The sequence below is a fragment of the Lampris incognitus genome, chromosome 2 (assembly GCF_029633865.1).
Source record: "Lampris incognitus isolate fLamInc1 chromosome 2, fLamInc1.hap2, whole genome shotgun sequence".
In the NCBI taxonomy this organism is placed as follows: Eukaryota; Metazoa; Chordata; class Actinopteri; order Lampriformes; family Lampridae; genus Lampris; species Lampris incognitus.
In genome coordinates this window covers 25,499,863-25,524,153 of record NC_079212.1, presented here as the reverse complement: position 1 = coordinate 25,524,153, position 24,291 = coordinate 25,499,863, and the positions used below count along the sequence as shown (strand labels likewise).

The following is a 24,291-nucleotide window of genomic DNA, read 5'->3' as shown; positions in this document are numbered from 1 at the left end:
ACAATCGTTACAAATCAATATCAATAAAAAAAAATTAATAACAAAAAAGCAAGAAAATGACATGCTAGCATATTATGTGTTCATAGATTACCATTGAAATCAAATATTTTAAGAGAAGTGATAGAATAAATTCAAAACAATAACGTTTGAATTTTCATTTGCCTGATATGATATTAGCCATGCTGACTTTTGCATATTTTACAGTCTTTGCTGCCACCATACTGCAAAATGGGAAGAATGAATGAAAGTATCTCAATGGCATTTTCATGCAACTCCTTTTTTTTGGCACATTTAATTTAGAGATGTAAAGATGATTTGAAATGTTAGAGGGCAGAGTGGAAACGACAGGAACAAGGAACAATTTCCTTTTGGAATAGTTTGGCTGAGTCCTATCCATAACCAGACATCAATATGATGAAAATAACAGATTTTCTTCCTTTCTCAAAATGTTGATGATCAGTTGTCTAGCATGCTACCTATATCACTTTGACCAAATGAAATTTAAATACTTGGCACAGCTTTTCTGATCCCATGCTGATGGGAGTCTTGCTACAATGTATGGCACCATCAAACTGATAACTTACGTGCGGTGCTTCTGAGTAGCCTGTGATATGTTCAGAAGAGTATCACATACAAAAGAGGGAAGGACCAATTACACATTGCTCACAAATGCAACAACGAAATTTGACTCCAAAAGGCATATTGTATAACAAATAGTACAGCCTTGGTTAGCATAGTATCATGTGGGGTTAAACCCATTTCCAGCGTCTGTGCAGCTAAGTCTCAGACACTGTTTGGGTTGTAGCAGAGCATGTTGAGCTGGAGGTTCTCATCCCAGTGTCTGAGAATGATAAAGAGCTGGTTGGCAGCAGCCTTGACGGAGGCTAAATCCCGTCCCTCGGGAATGCTCTGAGCACTCAGCCACATGCTGGCCTTGGCAGCCACCAGCTCCCACTCTATGAAGTAGCTGGCCGAGCTGTGCTCCAGCCAGGCGAGGGCCACAGCTGTGGCCCACACCATGCTCTCGGGATCTAGCATCCTCCTTAGCAGCCCACTGGGGTACACTGACGGCGGGGGTGTCTCCTGGGTTTCCAACCCAGAGCCCTGTCCACTGTCCATCTGGGACTGAAGATAGAGGGGGGGCTTGGCAGTGATGGAGCTGTAGCTGGACAGGCTAGCTAAAGCAGCAGGTCCAGCCTCAGTCCGGGGACTCCTCATTGAAAGTGAGGGGCTGTGGCTGCTGACTGATTCCTCTGCAAGTTGCTGGTCAGATGGTGACCTGCATCCATCATCTGTGCTCTCGGCATGGCGGCTGCCTGAATGAGATAGCTGGCTCAGGCTGGCACGGTGGCTTGAGAATGGGGAGGTCCACTTAAGTTTGTCCATGGGCACATTAATGGCATCACACAGAGCTGTGTCAAGAGGGAATGCCCCACTTGCCAACTGAAGCGAAACCTGTATTGAAGCAAAACACTTAAGCCTAATGGTGTGTGATGAAGTGTTTAAAGTTGTTATCAGAGGCATCTTAAATTAGAGTGGAAACAGTGCACTCAAATAGGACAATCTGAAAAGTTTAAGATGATGGCTCTGACATCGTAAACCCATGCAAAGTCATTCTGTGAGCAAAACTGGCCAATTGAAGCACCTCTGTCTTCAATTCGCAAAAAAAATCTGCCAATCACACTTATTCACATGCAAATGTGAAAGAAGTGGATAGCACATGCATACAAGCATCAGTAAAGTGTAAAAAATAACTTTTTCTGTAAAAACAGCACCTTTTGCAACAAACTTTAACTAAATGTGTGCAATTTACCAGTGCTCCTGAATATAAAACGCTAATGATATGTGCCTCAGAAGATGAAATATATAGAAAAATCCCCATTTAAAAGATAGGTGTCTGATCTTGATGGTTAAGAACTTACTGCCTGGCAGCGTTTCCAAGATGGTGCCCAAGTGAAATGGCTTCTCTAAAGAGGTTTTGTTGTTACAGAACCAGTATAATATCATTTTGTCATAGCATACGGCTCACAGATGGTTCACTGTACCAAACCCCATTCCATTACTGCCTTCAAATGAGACTCATGAATTTGTGGTTTCAACATGGGAAGTCGAGCGCACAGCACGACATTTAAAAGGTAAAGTCGCAAGTACGCTGTTGCTAGGCAACTGGGCAATCAAAGAAAGTTGAATCAGTTCATCTGGATACAACGTTTATTGACAGGAATGTTTCATCACTCATCTAAGTGACCTCTTCAGTCTAAATGACCTCTTCAGTCTAAACTGACTGCAGGTATCCCCACCCTTATAAACAGCACAGTTGCATAACGACTGAAACCAACGACCAGTTTCATATGCAAATATGGGTGTGACCATTAATGAGAGTTTCAGTGGCCATGTGTACTATTCACAGAGGATTTGGGAATGTTTGCAATCACAGCATTGTAAGATGGCGACAGATGTACTTTTAGGCCTCCCCTTGATTCACAGATGGTCGTTCCCTCTTCACATAGATGGCCTCTTTGACTCCCTGTTCAAACCAGGGTTCCTCCCTATCATTCTTGAAAGAGTGGCCACTGGCCTGTAGATGGGTGTAGACTGCAGAGTCCTGGCCTGACATGTTAGTTCATCTGTGTTGTGCCATCCTCTTGGCCAGAGTTTCTTTAGTTTCCCTGATGTACAAGTCACGGCAATCCTCCTGGCACTTAACAGTGTACACTATATTGCTCTGTTTGTGCCGGGGGACCTGAACCCAGCCACAGAGGATGCGCAAGCCATTGCATTCTTAGTGCCGGTCCCAAGCCCGAATAAATGGGGAGGGTTGCGTCAGGAAGGGCATACGGCGTAAAATCTTTGCCAAATCAAATATGCGGCTCATAAGTCAGATTTCCATACTGGATCGGTCAAGGCCCAGGTTACCAATGACCACCACCAGTACTGTTGGCCAGCAGGGTGCCGGTGGAAACTATGCTACTGTTGGGTGAAGGAGAAGGAGAGGGGGATGGTATGTCTAGAGGCAGTGGGAGAGGAGGAAGGGTAGGAGTGTGGAAGTGAGGGTCGGAAACTTGAATGTTGGCACTATGACTGGTAAAGGGAGAGAGCTGGTTGATATGATGGAAAGAAGAAAGGTAGGTATACTGTGTGTGACAGGGGAGAATGTACTAGCTAGGCAGCATCGGGTGGTGGTATGTAGGATGACTTTGGAGACCAAGCAGAGGAAGAGAGTGAAGGCAGAGCCAAGGATCAAATGTTGGAAGTTGAAGAAGGAAGACTGTTGCGTAGAGTTCAGGGGGGAGTTAAAACAGGCACTGGGTGGTAGTGAAGAGCTACCAGATGGCTGGGCAACCACTGCAGAAATAGTAATGGAGACAGCTAGGAAGGTACTTGGTGTGTCATCAGGACAGAGGAAGGAGGACAAGGCGACTTGGTGGTGGAATGAGGAAGTACAGCAAAGTATACAGAGGAAGAGGTTGGCAAAGAAGAAGTGAGATAGCCAGAGAGATGAAGAAAGTAGACAGGAGTACAAGATGCAGCGTAAAGCATAGAGAGAGGTGGCAAAGGCAAAGGAAAAGGCGTATGGTGAGTTGTATGAGACGTTAGACACTAAGGAAGGAGAAAAGGACTTGTATCGATTGGCTAGACAGAGGGACCAAGCTGGGAAGGATGTGCAGCAGGTAAGGGCGATCAAGGATAGAGATGGAAATGTGCTGACAAGGGAAGAGAGTGTGTTGAGAAGGTGGAAGGAGTACTTTGAGGGGCTGATGAATGAAGAAAATGAGAGAGATAGAAGGTTGGATGATGTGTGGATATTGAATCAGGAAGTGCGGTGGAATAACAAGGAGGAAGTAAGGACAGCTATGAAGAGGATGAAGAGTGGAAAGGCAGTTGGTCCAGATGATATACCTGTGGAGGCATGGAGATGTTTAGGAGAGATGGCAGTGGAGTTTTTAACTAGGTTGTTTAACACAATCTTAGAAAGTGAGAGGATGCCTGAGGAGTGGAGAAGAAGTGTACTGGTACCGATTTTCAAGAATAAGGGTGATGTGCAGAACTGTAGCAACTACAGAGTTATAAAGTTGATAAGCCACAGCATGAAGATATGGGAAAGAGTAATAGAAGCTAGGTTAAGAGGTGAGGTGATGATTAGTGAGCAGCAGTATGGTTTCATGCCACGAAGGAGCACCACAGATGCGATGTTTGCTTTGAGAATGTTGATGGAGAAGTATAGAGAAGGCCAGAAGGAGTTACATTGTGTCTTTGTGGATTCAGAGAAAGCATATGACAGGGTGCCAAGAGAGGTGGTGTGGTATTGTATGAGGAAGTCGAATGTTTCAGAGAAGTATGTAGGAGTGGTACAGGATATGTATGAGGGAAGTGGGACAGTGGTGAGGTGTGCAGATGGAAAGACAAATAGGCTCAAGGTGGAGGTGGGATTACATCAAAGATCGGCTCTGAGCCCTTTCTTGTTTACAATGGTGATGGACAGGGTGATGGACAAGATCAGGCAGGAGTTTCTGTGGATTACGATGCTTGATTATGGCACGGCATCTGGGGCTGCAACTGTGGAAGCCCCGGGCCTGGGAGCAGAGGAGGGAGCTTCAGCAGTGGTCTCCACTCTGGAAGTGGAGAAGGCTGAGGTATCAGAGGGTCCTAGTGGATTAATGTCTCTGCCAGGCACCTCAATGTGGAGTCAAGTCGTGAAACGTCACCCCGCGAAAGTTGCTATTCACTCAAGCTCATGTACTGTTAACCCCGGGCAGAAAAAGAAATCCGGTAATGTTATTGGTACCGGAGCTGGGAGTAATATCAAGGTGGTAAAGATGAAGCTGGTGAGTGTTTTTGCCACGAAGTTCACACCAGACCTAGACGCTGACACTCTGTCTGGGTATGTTAAAGATAAACTTGGCCGGGATGTTATCTGTCAAAAGACTGGCTCTGTACACAGTAGATTCAGCTCATTTAAAATATCTGCCGAATGCAGTGAGGTTGGAGAAATGTACAATCCGTAGCTCTGGCCTGAAGGGGCACTTGTCCGGCGCTATTATGAGGGTGCTACAGCTAGTGCTGACAGCATGACAGTACTGACCGCGGAAATGCTACAATCCATGATGGGCTCCCTCAAAACCGATATTTTCAGTAAGATTGACACTTCAGCTACCACTCTCAGATCAGAGATGATACTGGTCAAAGACGAGCTTAAAAGATCTATCGAGAGGATCCAGAATAAACTCGACGCACATGGAGTCGTTTTATCGGAGCTGGAGCGCAGTGCTACAGATCACAGCACTCGGGTTACCGAGCTAGAGGCGAACGTCGGCTCACTAACAACTAGGGTGACATACCTGGACAACAGATGCGAGGACCTGGAAGGTAGAATGCGGAGGAACAACATCCGTCTTCTGGGAATACCGGAGGGAGTGGAGGGCCCGCGACCGACAGAATTCGTAGCCGGGCTGCTTCAGGAGCTGCTCGGCCTGGATGAGAAGCCGCTGCTAGACCGGGCCCATCGCACCCTGCGGAGCCGACCCCGGGAGGGTGAACCTCCGCGACCATTTGTCATCAGGGTGCATTTCTTTCACGTCCGGAACGACATGCTGAAGAGATCTGGAGATGCGTCTCCTCTCCTCTACAAGGGCAGAAGAGTCTCGATATTTCCGGGCTACACCACGGCTGTGGCCAAGAAGCGGGCTAGCTTCGGAGATGTGAAGCGCCAGCTGCGCGCCTGTCCCGGCGTGAAGTATGGTCTCATCTACCCTGCGGTTCTGAGACTGACCCTGCCGGACAGCTCCACACACAGGTTTGAGGACCCGGCTGTTGCGGCCGATTTCATCAAAAACAGGGTGAAAAAAGCTGTCATGCCACCGCCGGGTCTGTAGCTCAAAATATCAGTTGGCTGGTCTGGTTAGCAGGCTAGTTAGCGGGCTAGCTGGTAGGCAGATTAGCTAGTGAAGTTGGTCTTGCAGTGCTCATTGTCGACATTTGAACGCAGCTGTTTTTTTATTTTCAGTGCATGTTGGAGAGTGAAGCTAGCCTTGCAGTGCTCATTGTTGACACTTGAATGTAGTGAGTTTTTTATTTTTATTTTCAATACATGTTGATGAGTATACAGCGGACTACTCACATTAAGGTGATATAATGTGGAGATATATTTTATTCCACTTACATTACTGCCTACTATTTGTGTCATTCTCATTTCATTTTGTTTTGATCTGAGCTGCCTGCACTGCCAGTATTTGGTTATTTACATGGTTGAAGTTCAATTTTGCCACTTTATAGATTTTGTACCTCTCTTAACTGAGTTAGTTTTCCTCGGGTCCTAATGTTATTGGAGACCGACTTATGCACATTTGCTTTATTCTAGTTCAATGGTCACAAATCTCGTAGCTAAGAGTAAGCTAGCTAAGTTGGTATGCGTTGCTCTAAAGGTTTTTTGTATTTAGGGGTTTGCTTGCATCTCAGTTGGGGAGATGCTTCGGCAAGAGGGATTTTGTGGGAGGGTTTTTTTCCTTCTGTATTTGTGTTTTGTTTTCTTGTGTTTTGTCACTTGTTTTTGTTTTTTGAATCTGCACTATTGAGGTCAGCCAAAATATTTAATTTGCATTATGCCTTGTCCTTAACATGTCCTCTCTCTCTTAAGACATGACTCAGCCTGACGTAGCTCATCCTACTGGAGGGAATGGTTTTAATTTTCTCACTTGGAATTGTAGGGGCATTAACAACCCAGTTAAACGCAGTAGGGTTCTCCACCACCTCCATCAGTTGAAAGCTCACATTATCTTCCTCCAAGAAACTCATCTCAAGGTATCACAACACTCAATACTTAGGTGCAGATGGGTGGGTCAGGTGTTCCATTCCTCATTTCAGAGTAGGTCAAGAGGGGTGGCTATCTTACTTCACAAATCAGTACCTTTTACATGTTCTAATGTGATAGCTGATCCCAATGGTAGATATGTAATTGTCAGTGGTAGGTTATTCGATACGAAGGTGGTTCTTGTTAATGTTTATGGTCCTAATTGGGACAATGGTGATTTTTTCAAATCGGTTTTCTCCACACTCCCTGATATGTCCTCCCATATGCTGATCATAGGCGGTGACTTTAACTGCTGATTGGACCCACATTTGGATCGATCCTCCACTAAATCTACTACTTTATCAACCTCAGCTGGGGTTGTCCGTACCTTTATGTCTGATTTCGCTGTTTCAGACCCTTGGAGAACATTTAATCCATCTGGGAGGGCATACTCTTTTTTCTCTTCGGTACGCCACACTTTTACGCGCATAGACTCCTTCCTTGTAGATGATAGACTTCTCCATTCCATATCTTCGTGCTTATATAATCCAATTGTGGTTTCGGACCATGCCCCTGTCACTATGGGAGTAGTCTTTCAAACAGCTAATAATCAGAGACCGCCTTGGCGGCTTAACACTCAATTACTCAGTAACGAAAATTTTATTAACTTTGCTTCGGCCCAAATTGACTTTTTTATGGATACAAATAGAACCCCAGGTATCTCTGCGTCTACCCTATGGGAAACTTTGAAAGCTTATCTTAGAGGTGAAATTATTTCCTACACCACATATGAGAACAAACTTAAAAAAGATAAATTGTCCATGCTAACACGCCGCATTGCCCAATTAGATAACGCATATTCCGTTTCACCATCTCCAGATATTTATAAGGAGCGCTTAACTTTGCAAGCAGAATTTGACACTTTGCTAACAGATCAAGTTACTGAGCTGCTTGTCAAGACTAGGAGCACCTACTATGAACAGGGAGACAAAGCCAGTAAGTTATTAGCACACAAGTTGCGTCAAGTTTCATCATCACATCAAATTCCCAAAATTCATACATCATCCGGAATATCATTAGACCCTAGGGAGATAAATGATGAGTTCAGAAGTTTCTACCAGTCTCTATATACTTCTGAAAGTGATGCTGATTTATCAGAATTTGATGACTTCTTCCACTCCCTTGATGTACCTTTAGTCAACCAGGATTTGGTTAAAGAATTAGAACAACCAATCACTGTTGAAGAACTGTCTAGAGCTGTCAAATCCCTTCAATCCGGGAGAAGCCCAGGGCCTGACGGTTACTCGACAGAGTTTTATAAAAAGCTTTTCCCCAAAATAGCCCCTATTCTAATTGAAATGTATAATGAAGCATTTGTTAATGGTATTCTTCCACAGACTCTCACTCAAGCGACTATCTGTTTAATTCGTAAAAATAATAAAGACCCTCTTGAATGTGCATCATATCGTCCAATTAGCCTGTTAAATGTTGACTATAAGATTTTAGCCAAACTTCTGGCAACACGCCTGGAAACAGTTCTCCCATCGATTATCTCTCCTGATCAAACAGGATTTATTAGAAATAGACATTCATTCTTCAATCTTAGGCGACTATTTAATATCATGTACAATTCCTCTGACACCAACACCTCGGAGGCCATTATATCCCTGGACGCGGAGAAGGCGTTTGACAGGGTGGAGTGGAAGTACCTTTTCTATACACTAAATAAATTCGGCTTTGGTTCAAAATTCACTACTTGGGTAAGACTTCTGTATGCGTCCCCCCAAGCCTCTGTCAGGACTAATAACACTCAGTCAGGCTGTTTCCCTCTGCAACGGTCAACACGCCAGGGTTGCCCTCTAAGCCCTTTATTGTTTGCTCTCACCATAGAACTCCTTGCAATAGCACTTCGTTCCAACCCTCTTATCAAAGGTATAGTTAGATACGGACATGAGCACAAGGTGTCTTTATATGCAGATGACTTATTGCTATACACATCTAATCTTTCTGTTTCTGTTCCTGCTGCCCTTGCTACTATTACATCCTTTGGTCATTTATCAGGGTATAAACTGAATCTCAGTAAAAGCGAATTGATGCCGCTTAATGTGACCGCGGAAAAATTCCCATTACATACCTTGTCATTCAAAGTTGCTCATAGTTGTTTCACTTATCTTGGTGTACAAGTCACGAGTCGATTTGAAAACCTTTTTCGGGCCAACTTTTCCTCGCTTTTAACCCGCACTAAGGATGATTTTGAACGCTGGTCAGTGATGCACCTCTCTTTAGTAGCGAGAATTAATTCTGTTAAAATGAACACACTCCCTAAATTTTTATATCTCTTTCAGTGCCTACCGATTTTTCTTCCCAACACATTTTTCAAAAAAATAGACGGCCTAATTCTGCCTTTCATATGGGATAAGAAGACTCCTAGGATACGAAAACAGCTCTTGCAGAGACCCAAGTCAGACGGAGGTATGGCGCTACCAGATTTTAGATTTTATTATTGGGCGGCTAATCTTAGGGTCATTCAGTTCTGGTTGCGAGGTGGAGAGATGTCCCCGTCCCCAATTTGGTTAAAGATGGAAGCTGCTTCGTCTGTACCGGCATCATTGTCTTCCCTCGCTCACTCCTCCATTACAGGCCCTTATTCCTCTTTCACCAAGAATGTGTGTGTCAAAACAACATTGAGGATCTGGAATCAATTTAGACGCCATTTTGGGTTTCAGACAACCTCTCTTTCTGCTCCGGTGGCCTCGAACCCTGCTTTTGCCCCATCTATGGTTGATAGTGCTTTCTCAATATGGTCTAGTCTTGGTATAAAAAGGTTTAAAGATCTCTACATTGACAATACATTTAGTACGTTTGAGCAACTAGCAGTTAAATTTGGTCTTCCCAGGCATCATTTTTTTTTAGATTTTTACAGATCCGGAGTTACGTCCGCAATTTGGATCCTCATTTCCCCACCCTTCCTGGTGAAACACAGTTTGACACCTTTCTTACCCCGCTTCCCACTCTGAAAGGTACCTTGTCAATAATTTATAGACAAATTTGTTCTTTAAGAATTGCCTCACTTGGTCCGCGGTGGCGTAGCGGTCTAAGCATCGGCTTGGTGTCGATGCAGTTGCCCACTGGGGACTGGGGTTCGCGCCCCGGTCTCGTCAGATCCGACTATGGCCGGACTCGATGAAGCAGCAATCATTGGCAACGCTGTCTTCGGGAGGGGAGCGGAGTCGGCTTGTGTTCGTCATGTGAATGCGTCTCTGTGTGTGTCGGAAAAACAGTGGTTCGGCTTGGATTCGCCTTGTCACGAAAGTGGGGAGGCGCTTTCCTTCGAGACTGCCGGCCGGAGAGATGCAGTTGGCGAACGCATGCAATACGAGGGTGGGTGTTTGAATTAAAATAGGGATCAATTGGCCACTAAATTGGGAGAAAAAAGGGAAAAATCAGAAATAAATTTATAAAAAAAAAAAAAAAGAATTGCCTCACTTAATGACATTAAATCCTCATGGGAGGAGGAACTGGGGGAGGGAATATCTGATGGGCTGTGGGAGAGGGCACTCGGAAGGGTACATACCTCTTCGGTCTGCGCCCGACATGGTCTCATTCAATGCAAAATCATTCATAGAGCTCATTGGACCAAAGCGAGACTAGCGAAAATTTACAAAGACATAAATCCTAACTGTGTGAGGTGTAACCAGTCTCCTGCTAATCATGTGCACATGTTTTGGTGTTGCTCATCTCTTGATGGTTTTTGGAAAGATATTTTTAGCACACTTTCAGAAGTATGTGACACACAGATCAAGCCAGACCCTTTTATTGCGCTATTTGGGGTGCCCTCGCCCACATTGCAACTGACCAATATTAATAAGGATTTTATTGCCTTTGTTACCCTGTTGGCGAGACGATTGGTTTTGCTTAGTTGGAAATCCTCTGTACCCCCTTCTCATGCTCTTTGGATTAAGTCTGTTTTAAATTGTATAAAGCTGGAAAAAATTAGGCACACACTCAAAGGGTCTCTAAACAAATTCTGGGCAATGTGGACCCCCTTCTTTTCGTATGTTAAGCGACTTCATTTCCCTGTTATTCCAGAGTGATGTGTGTGTATATATATATATACATATTTTTTCCTTTTTATTGATGTCCTTGTTGGATGGAGGTGGGGGCGTGGCAAGCTCCGGTGATGAAGGAGGCAGGGTGTATGTGTACATGATGTCTGTGAGGGACTGTGCTGGGTTGGCTGGCCTGCGGACAAGTGCATTGGAATATGTGTACTTGTATTTATTTATTTATTTTATTTATTTTATTTTTTTAAATTATTTTAGTTAATTTGTTTTGATTTGATTTGATTTATTATTTTTTTCTCCTTTGACGGTGTGTTTTTATTCCTCATTGTATTCTGGTGTGTTAGTGTATTGTTGGATGTGTTTTGTGTTCATGCTGTACAACTTATGAGGACAATTATTTTGTAAATGTTGATTGTGCGGAAAATTCAATAAACAAAGTTATAAAAAAAAAGCACTGCTTTTGTTGCGGGGGGGGGGGGGGGGTGAGTATGCCTGCTGGTGATATGATCACTCACTTGTCTTGCTAAATGAACATTCGGGTTTTGTCATACAACTGTCGTGGCCTGCGTCTGGCCAGAGCGCAGGGGATAAAGCTCGCCGCATAGTTGTTGAAAACCTTTTGGAGAACTGCGACATATTATGTATGCAAGAGACATTTTTAGCAAAGCAAGAGCTGGAAAAACTAAACTCCTTCAATGAGAACTTTCATGGGGCTGGTGAGTCTACAACTGACCTTGGCGTGGGAATAGTCAGAGGCAGGATACCAGGGGGTGTGGCTATTCTATGGAATAAGAAGCTCGACTCATTGATAAATGTGGTTAGGCTTGGTATTGACTGGTGCATTGCAATACAGTTTACTCACAATGACGGAATTATTTATCCTAAATGTGTATACACCCTATGAATGCCAGCAGAATGAGGATGAATATTTAAATAGGCTTGCATTCATCAATTCCTTTATTCAAGATAATACTTCTTCCAGTGTGTATGTCATTGGGGATCTGAATGCTGATATCTCAGACAGGAATTCGTTATTTGCTAATCACATGGTTCAGTTCTGTCAAGATGACAATCTTTTAATGTCAAGCAAAGTCTTTTTGCCTACAAATACTTTTACATACATAAGTGAGGCCTGGCACACTACGTCATGGCTGGACCACTGTATTTGCACTGCTGATGCCTCATTGGGGAGTATGGGTATTATGTATGGGGCAGCAAGGACTGATCACATACCACTTGCTATGGCTATAAATGTTGAACATCTCCCTGTGCTGTCTAGTAATGGAGATAGTGATAATGCAGAAAGGTTGGACTGGTCATCTGTTACAAAGGAGGACATCTTAGCTTAGTTCAGATGAAACCTTGGGTAATATACATCCGCTTAGAGATGCAGTTATGTGCAGAGACATTAATTGTAAGGATATGAGGCATAGGAAAGATCTCTGCTGCATGTATGATGACATTGTTAGTGGTCTGTATGAAGGTAGTAAGCTCTACTACAAGTATAAAAATAAGACACATAACATCAGGTCTGGTTGGTACAAGTATGTAGCTGGGTATCATGAAGAAGCACGTGAAGCCTTTAAATCATGGGCGATGGCAGGCAAACCCAGACAAGGGCCTGAGCTTGAACACAAGAAGCTCACTAATGCAAGATAGAAGTACGCCATTCGCTTCATCTGTAAAAATGAGCAAGCCATGAGGGCAGATTCCATGGCTAAGAAGCTGCTAAGAAACGATCCTGCTAATTTTTGGAAAGAAGCGAGAGCTCTCAACAACTGTAAAACATCTCTACCATGCACTGTTGATGGTATCTCCGGTACAGACAATATTGCTGAGTTATGGCGACAGCATTACAGTACCTTATTCAATTGTGTCCACAGTGATCTGTATAAGGTGGGCAATATTGAGAGTGATGATTCAATGGTGATCATGTCACACGAGGTCTACCAAGATTTACACAAGCTGTCTGTTATCAAGACAAGTGGCTTAGATCATATTACTGCTGAACACCTTAAATATGGCAGTCCAATGTTAGCTTCTCTCCTTGCTATCTGTTTTACTGGCTTTATGGTCCATGGCTTGTTACCAGACTTAATGTTGTCTGTACTGTTAGTGCCAGTCATTAAGGACAAAGCTGGCTAAGTATGCAGGCTAGATAACTACAAGCCTTTCGCTCTAGCCAGCATACTGTCAAAAGTCCTAGAAAGAATACTGCTGGATAGAGTGCATGAATTTATCAACGCCACAGATAACCAGTTTGGTTTTAAAGCTAGACATGGCACTGACTTATGTATATATATATATATATATATATATATATATATATGACTTAAAAGAAATTGTAAACAAATACAGAGGCCAAAACTCACCGGTTCTTATGTGTTTTATTGATGCTTCTAAAGCTTTTGATCATGTTAATCATAGAAAGTTGTTTGTTAAATTGAGTCAAAGAAGGGTGCCTAAATACATTGTGAGAATTCTGGCTTATTGGTAAGCCCACCAGACTATGCAAGTGAAATGGGGTAATAGTGTTTCAGCCCCATTTGGGGTCAGCAATGGTGTCAGACAAGGGGGAATTCTGTCTCCAGTTCTCTACAATTTATGTATTGACGATTTGTCCAAGCAGCTGAAAGCCTGTAACACTGGGTGCATGACTGGTAATACCTTGGTGAACCATATTATGTATGCAGATGACCTTGTCATTCTTAGTCCCTGTAGCGCTGGTCTCCTAACCCTAACCCTAACCCTAACCCTTGATATATGTTCTGTGTATGGTGTGGAGCATGATATCAAATACAATGCTAGTAAGAGTGTTGTCATGATCTGCAGAACCAAAGAGGTCAATCATCTAAAATTTCCTGATTTTAAATTGTCTGATAATAATCTTGTGGTATGTAATAAGGTGAAATATCTTGGACACTATATTACTGAACAAATGACAGATGATGATGATATTTATAGGCAATGCTGCATGATGTATGCACAAGCAAACACTCTGTCACGCAAGTTTGGTATGTGTTCAGTTAGTGTGAAGATGCCTCTGTTCAGAGCATATTGTACAACACTCTATACTGCACACCTGTGGTCAAACTATAAAAAAGCAAGCTTACAGAGGCTTCGAGTGGCTTATACTTATGCTATGAGAATACTACTAAAAAGACCTAGATGGTGTAGTGCAAGTGAAATGTTTGTGGCTGCAGGAGTCAGTACCTTTCAGGCTCTTCTAAGAAATCTCATGTATAAATTTATTTGCCGGCTCAATGACTCTGATAATGTAATCATCAAGAGTTTAACTAATATAAGATTCAGTGCCACACGCTTCCAATCCCGGCAGTGGGACCACTGGTATAGCTGCCTTCTTTTAACACACTGGCTTGTTCCGTTTATGTTATTTTATTGTGTTTACTCTGTGTATTGTCTAGGGTTTGTCTTTTACTTATTTGTCTTTGTCTGTTATGGACCCTGAGTCTGCAATAAAGTTTTGAATTGAACTGAATTGAATTGCGGATGACATTGTGATCTGTAGCGAGAGTAGGTTGCAGGTGGAGGAGAGCCTGGAGAGATGGAGGTATGCACTGGAGGGAAGAGGAATGAAAGTCAGTAGGAGCAAGATGGAATACCTATGTGTGAATGACAGGGAGGACAGTGGAATGGTGACAATGCAAGGAGTAGAGGTGACGAAGACATATGGGTTTACATACTTGGGGTCAACTGTACAAAGTAACGGGGAGTGCAGGAGAGAGGTGAAGAAGAGAGTGCAGACAGGGTGGAGTGGGTGGAATATCAGGAGTGATTTGCGACAGAAGGATACCAGCAAGAGTTAAAGGGAAGGTTTGCAAAATGGTAGTGAGACCAGCTATGTTATATGGTCTGGAGACAGTGGCACTGATGAAAAGACAGGAGGTGGAGCTGGAGGTGGCAGAGTTAAAGATGCAAAGATTTTCATTGGGAATGACGAAGAAGGACAGGATTAGGAACGAGTATATTAGAGGGACAGCTCAGGTTGGATGGTTTGGAGACAAAGCAAGAGAGACAAGATTAAGATGGTTTGGACATGTGTGGAGGAGAGATGCTGGGTATATTGGGAGAAGGACGCTGAATATGGAGCTGTCAGGGAAGAGGAAAAGAGGAAGGCCAAAGAGGAGGTTTATGGATGTAGTGAGAGAGGACATGCAGGTGGCTGGTGTGACAGAGGAAGATGCAGAGGACAGGAAGAGATGGAAATGGATGATCCGCTGTGGCGACCCCTAACAGGAACAGCCAAAAGTAGTAGTAGTAGTTGTAGTGCCGAGGGACCAGATCCTTGGGGTGGACCAATTTCTGGTGCAGCATGTTTTGGGTTTGAAAGCAACTAAGATGTGGTGTTTGGAAAATATGCGTCTTAACTTTTCCGACACTTCTGCCACATATGGAATCACCACTGGTTTACGCTTAGACAACTGTTGTCCTTCTCTCTTTGATTGGCTGGTGCACTGTTTGGGCGTCTTCCTGGCTTTGACAAATGCCCAGTTAGGATAACCACACTTAACCAGGGTCTGCTTAATGTGGGATTTCTCCCCTTCCCCGGCCGCTGTGTCATTTGGGACATTGTCAGCTCGGTGGTACAGCATCCTGATGACTCCTAGTTTGTGCTCCAGTGGATGAGAGTCAAACCTTAAGTACTGATCAGTATGTGTTGGTTTACAGTAAACATCAGTTATCAAATGTCCCCCATCACCAATTGCAATTTCACAGTCTAAGAAGGCTAATCTGTCATTTTTTACATCATCCCTGCTGAACTTGATGTGGTTGGCCACAGAGTTCATGTGGTCGGTGAAATGTGGTATGTCCTGAGATTTCATTTTAACCCAGGTGTCGTCTACAAATCTGAACTAATGGCTAGGTGGTGTCCCTAGATAGGACATCAGAGCCCGCTTTTCCACTTCTTCCATACACAAGTTGGCCACTATAGGTGAGACTGGGGAACCCATAGCACACCCATGCCTCTGCCTATAGTACTGCCCCTTGTATGTGAAGTAGTGGACTGAAGACACAGCTTCAGGAGCAGACACACTTTGTCAGTGTTAAGGGTCGTCCTATTGCTAAGGGTGGGGTCGTTTTGTAATTTCATACAGACTACCTCCACTGCTTCATCAACAGGAATGCATGTGAAGAGAGACTTAACATCATAAGAGCCCATTTTTTCATCCTCCACCATAATGATGTCCCCCACCTTATCCACAAAATCATCCATAGTGTTCTGAATGTGATGTTCATTACTGCCTACCAATGGGTTAAGTATAGATGCCAGAAACTTAGAGATGTTATTAGTCACTGAGTTAATCATACAAACAATAGGCCATAATGGCACATCCTGCTTATGGATCTTAGGTAAACCATACAGATTAGGTGTAGTTTCCCCTGGGTATAATCTGTGGTACAAAATTCTGTCAATAATATTGTCCTGTTCTTCTAACTTATAAGGGGTGTGGATACCTGCAGTCAGTTCAGACTGAAGAGGTCACTTAGATGAGTGACGAAACGTATCAAAAATAAATAAACAAATAAATAAATAAATGTATGTTGTATCCAGATGAGCTGATTAAACTTTCTTTGATTTTCTTACCTATTATTATTATTATCATTGAACATGTATAAAGACAACTGGGCAAATGTTATGTCATGAAGCCACAAAGGCTAATGATTTAGCTACCTTACAGCTGCTTAGTTCTTACTTTCGAACGGGTAATGCAAAGTTTGGGTGCACACCGGTTTGACTGTGACAGTCTCAATGTGTCCTTGTTTTCTGAAAAATTTCTGACATATAGAAATATGTCCTTGTTTCAGCAGAATGTAACCCCAAAAAATACATGGATGTCCTGAAAACTTGAGGAAAATTTTAAAAATCCCAGCCAACACTTCAAAACAGCAACCACACTGAAGAAAACAAACACTGCATCACTAAATAAGTGCTAGAGGTGTCAATCAGAATTTGCGGTCTGGTTGTCATGATGATTTCTACTCCGAGGCTAAAAGGCAGCAGGTGAGGAGAAACTCTAAGTTACTTTGCAGTCGCGGATGGATCTTGCTATCCTTCATGCCAAAGAAAAGTGTCTTCTCGGTGAAGAATCAACAAAGACTTTTGGATTAAATCAAGTTTGATGCATGTTATAGAGATGAATAATCTTTGAAGCAACAAATGTGAAGTAGCCTTCAGATACTGTCTAGCTATAGGCCTGCAGATGCATTTTGCTATGTATTTTTCTATTTGCATAAATTGCAATCAATCACAGACTATCATGTGATTAATACGTTAAAAATGCGATCAACAGCGCTCATTGTCAATATATGATTCTAAAATGTAGATGATAATTGGCAAAAGGCAGATATGTGACAGAGCTGCTAATAAACCAGTTATTGAAGGAACTAGGATGCATATTATGGGTGTGCATTGTTAGTATCCCAGTTTGGGACTTTGAAAACCTGGTCACCCTAGCAAAGATCTAACTAATGAAAGAGGAAATGATGAAACCGTTGGGATCTTGGGACTGTTTCCGCTGTTCTCAAAACACATGAGCAAGCTGTTTGAGAAAAGCTGAAAGATGTGACAGAAGATATTTCTTTGACATAATACCCTAAGAAATAATTAAGATTGATTTATAGTCCTTCTCTCTTTTGACTGTGGTTTAGTCCTTTACATGCAACTATGGATGTGACGCTCACCAGAGGGATGTAGTCTTTGTTCTCGTTGTCACTCTCACCAGTTGAGTCACCACTCTTACTGTGCGATCGACACATGAAGCCCTTGGCTGCCCGAGTTAGGAGACGAGTCCTGCTGATTGCCAGTCTTACAGAAAACAGAGAGAGAGATAAACAGTTTGACACACCACCCATGACTATTATCTACAGCTTCCACCTAAACTTTTTCTATTCCCTTTCCATATCCATCCCTACATTTTTGCAATACATGCCATTTGCTCTCCAGGTAGTAATTAGCCTTGTAGTCAAGACCACCCCAGGCAGGACCAAGTCTTTAGGAGGGCAAGACCAAGTCTTTAGGAGAGCGAGTCCAAGTCAAGTCAGAGTCTATAAGGTAGTAAGTCCAACTTAGGACCAGTGGGGCCAAAACTTATGTAAAGACTGAACAGCACAAGTCCAATTAAACACCATGGCTGTAGCTGTTGTCTACCATCGTAATAAAAGTCAGCAGTTTTCAACATGGTGTTATTTATTAAGGCATTTGTTTCCTTTGCCAAGGAAGGAATGTTTCCGATTTCAATTTTCCATTATTTTAGCGAAATAAACTACTAATAATAAAAAAAGAAGCAACAGATTAGATTGCTCTTTATTGATCTCCTCTGGGAAAATTTGATATTAATTTAAGTATAATAAGTACACTAGTCTGGTGCTCGACCAGTCTTGAAAAATTATCCCAATTCCACTCTGTCTAAGATCAAGTCAAGGCCGAGTCATTACGCTGGGAAGTCCGAGAGGAGACTGAGAACGAGCCCATACTCGAGTACTACAACCCTTGTAGTAATAAATATATCTCTACAGCACTTTTCAGTCTCAGAACATGCAGCGCTTTATGGTGAAATGACTGCGTCACATTACAGTTTCAGTAGCCCTAGTCAGAACCAAACCCCTAACCCTGAAACCATTAGTGCCATGCTCAAGGAATGCTGCCAGAACTCCAGGTATGCCGCCCATTGAGCTACACTGAAATAAGCAATTGTTTTCTTTTGATCATTTTAGTTCTTAAGATTGCCAGTGAGTAGATACATGTTATATCAAGTACAACAGTTGAAGTTCAAGTGGCTTTACTGACATTGTTGAAAAAACAAATAGTGTCCCGAAATAGACAGCATTCACCTGAGATATCAAATCTGGCTGTTGTAATGAAATGAGAGGAGGATTCATAAAATAATACTGGCATTTTGAGGCAGCAGTTTAAAAGAAGTAACATTTTGCCAGTGGCATATTATAGCTCAACCCGTCATGAGCCACTGATTTCACTGGAATGAGGTCCCCTCACTTCAAGTGATTGCTCAGTTAACCGTATGCTGGGGTAGTACATCGTCTACAGTATGTTTATATGGCACCAGGCAGTCTCTAATTTAGCGCGTGACTCCTTACACCACCCACCTGGCAGAAAACAGGCTCTCCACTGACTTCTGTGATTGCTCTGATGTCACAGACGGACTCCTTTGGAAGGCTGAGAAAGAATTAGTGGGAAAGAGATGCATGAAGCTACTTTTCTATTCAGTTCTCATCATGACTGTCACACAGTGAAAAACACCTGGAGGGATCTCACGGATGCAGTGGAGGGCACCAATGCTAGCAGCCGTCACTCCTAGACAACCTTTCTCTCTGTTCCTCTGTGTGTGAGTGTGTGCGTGTGTGCGCAAGAGGGACTGAAATACCAACACATTTTCCATCAGAAGCAATGAAATAATGCTTTTCAGAGGACATGACCACAAAAAAACTAGCTGATGGTTTAACTCAAGGATTGTGATGGAGACAATTGATGAAATGCAAGAAGACATGGACTGGCTGATGGACTGAACCCACCGTCTGTGAAGCTACACTTTTCCCAACTGGAGGAAGAAGGGGTGCTACATGGAGATCCCCCATCCTCGCCACCTGACATATTAATCAAAAAGATTGTTGATTAAGACTTCAAAGTGTTAAAGTGTAAATTTGTTTTGTCAAAAATTTAAACTTCTTTTTAAATCTTGTTATAAATAAATAATTTGCTGTGTTTCTCCAAAGACAAAAAGTGCACAAATCTGGTCTAAATGATAAGTTATACATGATATTGATCTATTGACCAGAGACCTGCGTACACCAAACAGGATTTTTTTAGCCAGCTGTGCTAAGCAGGATCAATAATGAATGCAGTAGTCATGGCTCCTACTGTTGCTATGCCAATATCAAAAACAAGTTTTAAACATAGTGCTTTTTTGCCCAAGATTATATATTTTTACCTTTCACCACCAGTCACACTGAGCGTTGAAAATATGCGCTATACAGCTCTTGGTATTGGTGACTGAATGCAACTGCATTCCATTTCCATCAAAGACATCAAGCAGTTTTGCATAAACAAGTCTCTTGTAGAAAACACATCCTTTTTCTTACTGTTTGACAGAATGGCATCCTCAGTTTCCACTGACATGCAGCTAGACTGAGAGCGACCCAGCCCGATGGAATAACCTCTGTTCTTTTTGCTTCCTGAGCGGGAGCTGGAGTGAGAGCCTCTCTTCAGACCTTCACCTGAAATACCCAAGAGATTTAGACATGGGTAACTTCATTTCCACACTGTAAACCTGGCCTGCACCTGTAGAGCCCAGGCCTAGATGATTTATGTTTACAGTGCACTGTCCCATTAACTAAATTAATATATATTCGGCCAGGGGCAATGCAACTCACTCACAGGTAACTGTTCTTACATATATGGTATAGCGGGGTATTGTGGCATGAACAAGCCCTGTATTTCGACACTAATACTACACTAAATTTTTAACATAATAATGATATCTGGAAATATACAACCCTAGAACAGAATTTAAATGTACTTTGTATCTATCTATCTATCTATCTATCTATCTATCTATCTATCTATCTATCTATCTATCTATCTATCTATCTATCTATCTATCTATCTATCTATATACTATATATAAATATATATATATATATATTTTTTTTTTTAAGATAGATGTAGGAAAATAGCCTCTTAATATTCCACTCCTCATTTGTTGAGCACTTTCATCAACACCATTGACGGTTTCCAGAAAAAAACCCCACTATGTATATATATATATATAGCTATCCATCCAGCCATCCATTATCTGAACCACTTATCCTGCTCTCAGGGTTGTGGGGATGCTGGAACCTATTTCAGCAGTCATTGGGCGGCAGGCGGGGAGACACCCTGGACAGGCTGCCAGACCATCACAGGGGTGACACATGCACACACACACATTCATACCTAGGGACAATGTAGTATGGCCGATTCACCTGACTGACTTTGGACTGTGGGAGGAAATCAAAGCCCCCGAAGGAAACCCATGCAGACACTCATGCCTTAAGCAATCAACTAATGATTGCTTATGGCATGAAACAGGCTTGTCCTCTCTCATAAAGAATTTACTTGACTCACTGGATTATTTTGCTCCTTATTTTGCTCCTATATATATTCCTATATATATTCCTATATATATATATATATATATATATATATATATATATATATATATATATATATATATATATATATACACACATACACACAGCAACGACATCAGGATGTCATTCGGACTGGACAAGTGCGGTCGAATGGTGGCAAAAAGAGGAAAGGCGGTGAGGGCTGGAGGGGTTGAATTACCAGATGGCAGACATACAGGACAGTTAGAAGTACCTGGTATTCCACAGGCAAATGGACATCATGAAGAGGCAGCAAGAAGGTCAGCTACAGCCAAATACCTCCAGAGAGTGAGGCAGGTCCTGGGGAGCCGGCTCAATGGGAAGAATAACACCCAAGCTATCAACATGTACGCCCTACCAATCATCCGATACCCAGCTGGAATAATACACTGGCCAAAGGAGGAGGTAATGGCCACAGATATCAGGACATGGAAACTCCTTACAATGCATGGAGGGTTCCACCCAAGGTCCAGCAGCCTGAGACTGTACGATAAGTAGAAAGATGGGAGCCGAGGGTTTGTGAGTGTCAGAGCCATTATCCAGGATGAAACAAGGAACATCTACGAGTACATCAGAAAGTGGGCCCCCCAGGACAAACTGCTGAGTGAGTATCTTAAGCAGCAGAAGACAGAGTGTGGCGAGGATGAAAAAGAGTTAACATGGAAGACCAAGCCCCTCCATGAGATGTACCATTGACAGGTAGAAGACATGGCTGATATCGAGAAGTCCTACCAGTTGCTAGAAAAGGCTGGACTGAAGGACACCACAGAAGCTCTGATCATAGCAGCACAAGAACAGGCACTCGGCACCAAATCAGTTGAGGCAGGGATCTACCACACCAGACAAGACCCAAGATGCAGGCTGTGCAAAGATGCCCGTGAGACAGTCCGGCACTTAGTTGCAGGGTGTAAAATGCTAGCTGGGAAAGTGTACACTGAAAGGCATAACCAAGAGGCTGGGATACTGTAGAGGAACATCGATGCCGAATAGAGACTGGAAGTTCCTAAGTCCAAATTGGAGACACTGCCAAAGGTGATTGAGAATGGCAGAGCTACAATCCTGTGGAACTTCAAGTTCCAGACTGACAAGCAGGTGCTGGCTAACCAACCACACATTGTGGTGGTCAACAAGGAACAGAAGACAGCAGTAGTGACTGATGTAGTCATCCTGAGTGATGGCAACATCAGGAAGAAAGAGCATGAAAATCTATAGAAATACCATGGGGCTGAAGTAAGAACTAGATCGGATGTGGAAGGTGAGATGTGGAAGGTCAAATCCACAGTGTTCCCAATGGTAATAGGAGCCTTAGGAGCTGTGACCCCCAAACTGGGAGAGTGGCTCCAGCAGATTCCAGGAACAACGTTTGAGATCTCTGTCCAGAAGAGTGCAGTCCAAGGAACAGCTAAGATGCTGCGCAGAACCCTCAAACTCCCAGGCCTCTGGTGGAGGACCCGAGCTTGATCCATTGAGATCCATCAAGAGTGACTGAATTAAAGATTTTGAAAGTAAAATAGCATGCGAGCACTATAATGAAATACAGCTTGTGTTAACAGAAACCCTAGCAAATGGGTCCCACAAGTTCAGCCTCCAATTATATATTTGCCAGCGGAGCAGTTTCAGGTTTCTTTTTTTCTCTTGATGCCAAAGCAGATGAGAGCCTCGACTCACTTGTATTTAGTTTTAAATGAAAAGTTGTTTCTTCATAAATGCTGAACAAACTTCTAAAGTCAAAGTAATAGGATTCCTATTATAATCAAGGACAAAGTTATATGTTTGTATTTATATAACATCTTATATAAGTAATCTCAGTTTCCACACATTAAAACCATATGACTTACAGGGGTTTATGTATTCAATAGATGTCTGCAAATACTCATTAGTGTCCAGATCTATGGGAATAAACGCTGTGTATTTGCTGAGTATATTGCAGGCCTTGCTGGTGTGAATGGCATATAGCTGGTACCTCCTGCCAGAGCCTGTGAAATATAATAACCATACATCATTTCAATGCTTTGAAGACCAATTAAAGAGATGATTGACTGATAATAGCAAAATGACAGAAAGAAATGATCCATTCCACAAATCTCACTTATTTTTACAGCATTTCAAAGTTTGATGAAGACACTTAAACACACCAAAACCATTGCTCACCATGCTCAATCTCGCACTCCTTTTCAGCCATGTCCTCAAAGTCCTGGATGATGGAGCGTCCAGCCAGGTGATGGAAGGTCTCATTCCACAGATCCTCATGAACCTTTTCCTCTCGCTCACGGCCATGAAGATAGGGCTCAATATCAAAGACTACCTCCCACTTCATGGGTTTCCCACACAACAGTCCAGACACCACAGCCTTGCAGTTCCCCTTCCCTTGAATGGCGCCTCCCAGGTCTGAGGCATGGCTCTCCAATGGGGTTTCTGCTTCACAAAGCTGGTGGCCGTAACCATCTTTAAATATCACAGGAACAACATTTGTCTGCTGGATGCGAGGATTTTTTTTTTTTTTAATCTGTGCATCTACTTCTTAGTTGAGTTACACTTGAGCCTGGGACTTGGACTATTGACTTTACATAGACTCAATTTCCATAACTTGTAAGTCAAATTGGATTCAAGCTATTAACAAATGGATTTATTATTTGAACTGAACTTTAGGTGGTGGCATATTAAATTGAACTTGCTCGATGTGCCAAAAGCTTTTCCCTTAATAGACCACTAATAACTGTTTGCTGAGGTGGTATTTCTTTGGTTCTGCTTATGGCTAATCGTTCACTTTGTCTCTAAATGTCATCCAATGTTTCTCATCTTCCCTCAAATCCATCTCCATGGTTTTATTGATGGCCTACATTGTTTAGGCAAAGGATGACGCATTGAGTGAAGGTCTTTGAGTAACTAATGCTTGAAGCACAGCCTCCATTTACTAAAATGTAATGAGATTGGGGAACAATTCAATCTTGACTGAAACTTTTAAGTGACTGGAAGGACCACACTCAAAAATATACATTATGATCTACTCTGGTCTTAAACTCAAAATTAATTGGTTTTACTTCAATCATCCTATATTCCCTGCCAAGGAACATGGGTATTGTCTAAACCATTATTTGATAGGATTTCATCATGTAGAGCCAAGTCCCAAATGTGTTTGATAAATCATGAATGCAAATATCAACCTGTTTTTTTAGTCCTCATATTTCATAGGTGGTCTAATATGTCTATAAATATAACACAGCAGTAAAGTAATTGTGTGGTTGTTGTTGT

The 24,291-nt window shown here is 42.6% G+C and overlaps 1 protein-coding gene across 1 annotated transcript in view; it reads right to left on the bottom strand.

The window, feature by feature from the left end:
* Positions 1-783: 783 nt before the first annotated feature.
* vwa5b1 (von Willebrand factor A domain containing 5B1) overlaps positions 784-24,291 on the bottom strand; it is a 39,937-nt gene continuing 16,429 nt past the window's right edge. Inside the window, exons 15-22 of the mRNA XM_056274426.1 lie at positions 23,191-23,484; positions 22,878-23,015; positions 19,972-20,106; positions 19,405-19,476; positions 18,979-19,048; positions 17,557-17,680; positions 1,246-1,455; positions 784-1,197 (exon numbers count right to left, since the gene is read on the bottom strand). Coding sequence (XP_056130401.1) covers positions 784-1,197; positions 1,246-1,455; positions 17,557-17,680; positions 18,979-19,048; positions 19,405-19,476; positions 19,972-20,106; positions 22,878-23,015; positions 23,191-23,484 — 1,457 coding nt within the window. The remainder of the gene's footprint in view (positions 1,198-1,245; positions 1,456-17,556; positions 17,681-18,978; positions 19,049-19,404; positions 19,477-19,971; positions 20,107-22,877; positions 23,016-23,190; positions 23,485-24,291) is intronic.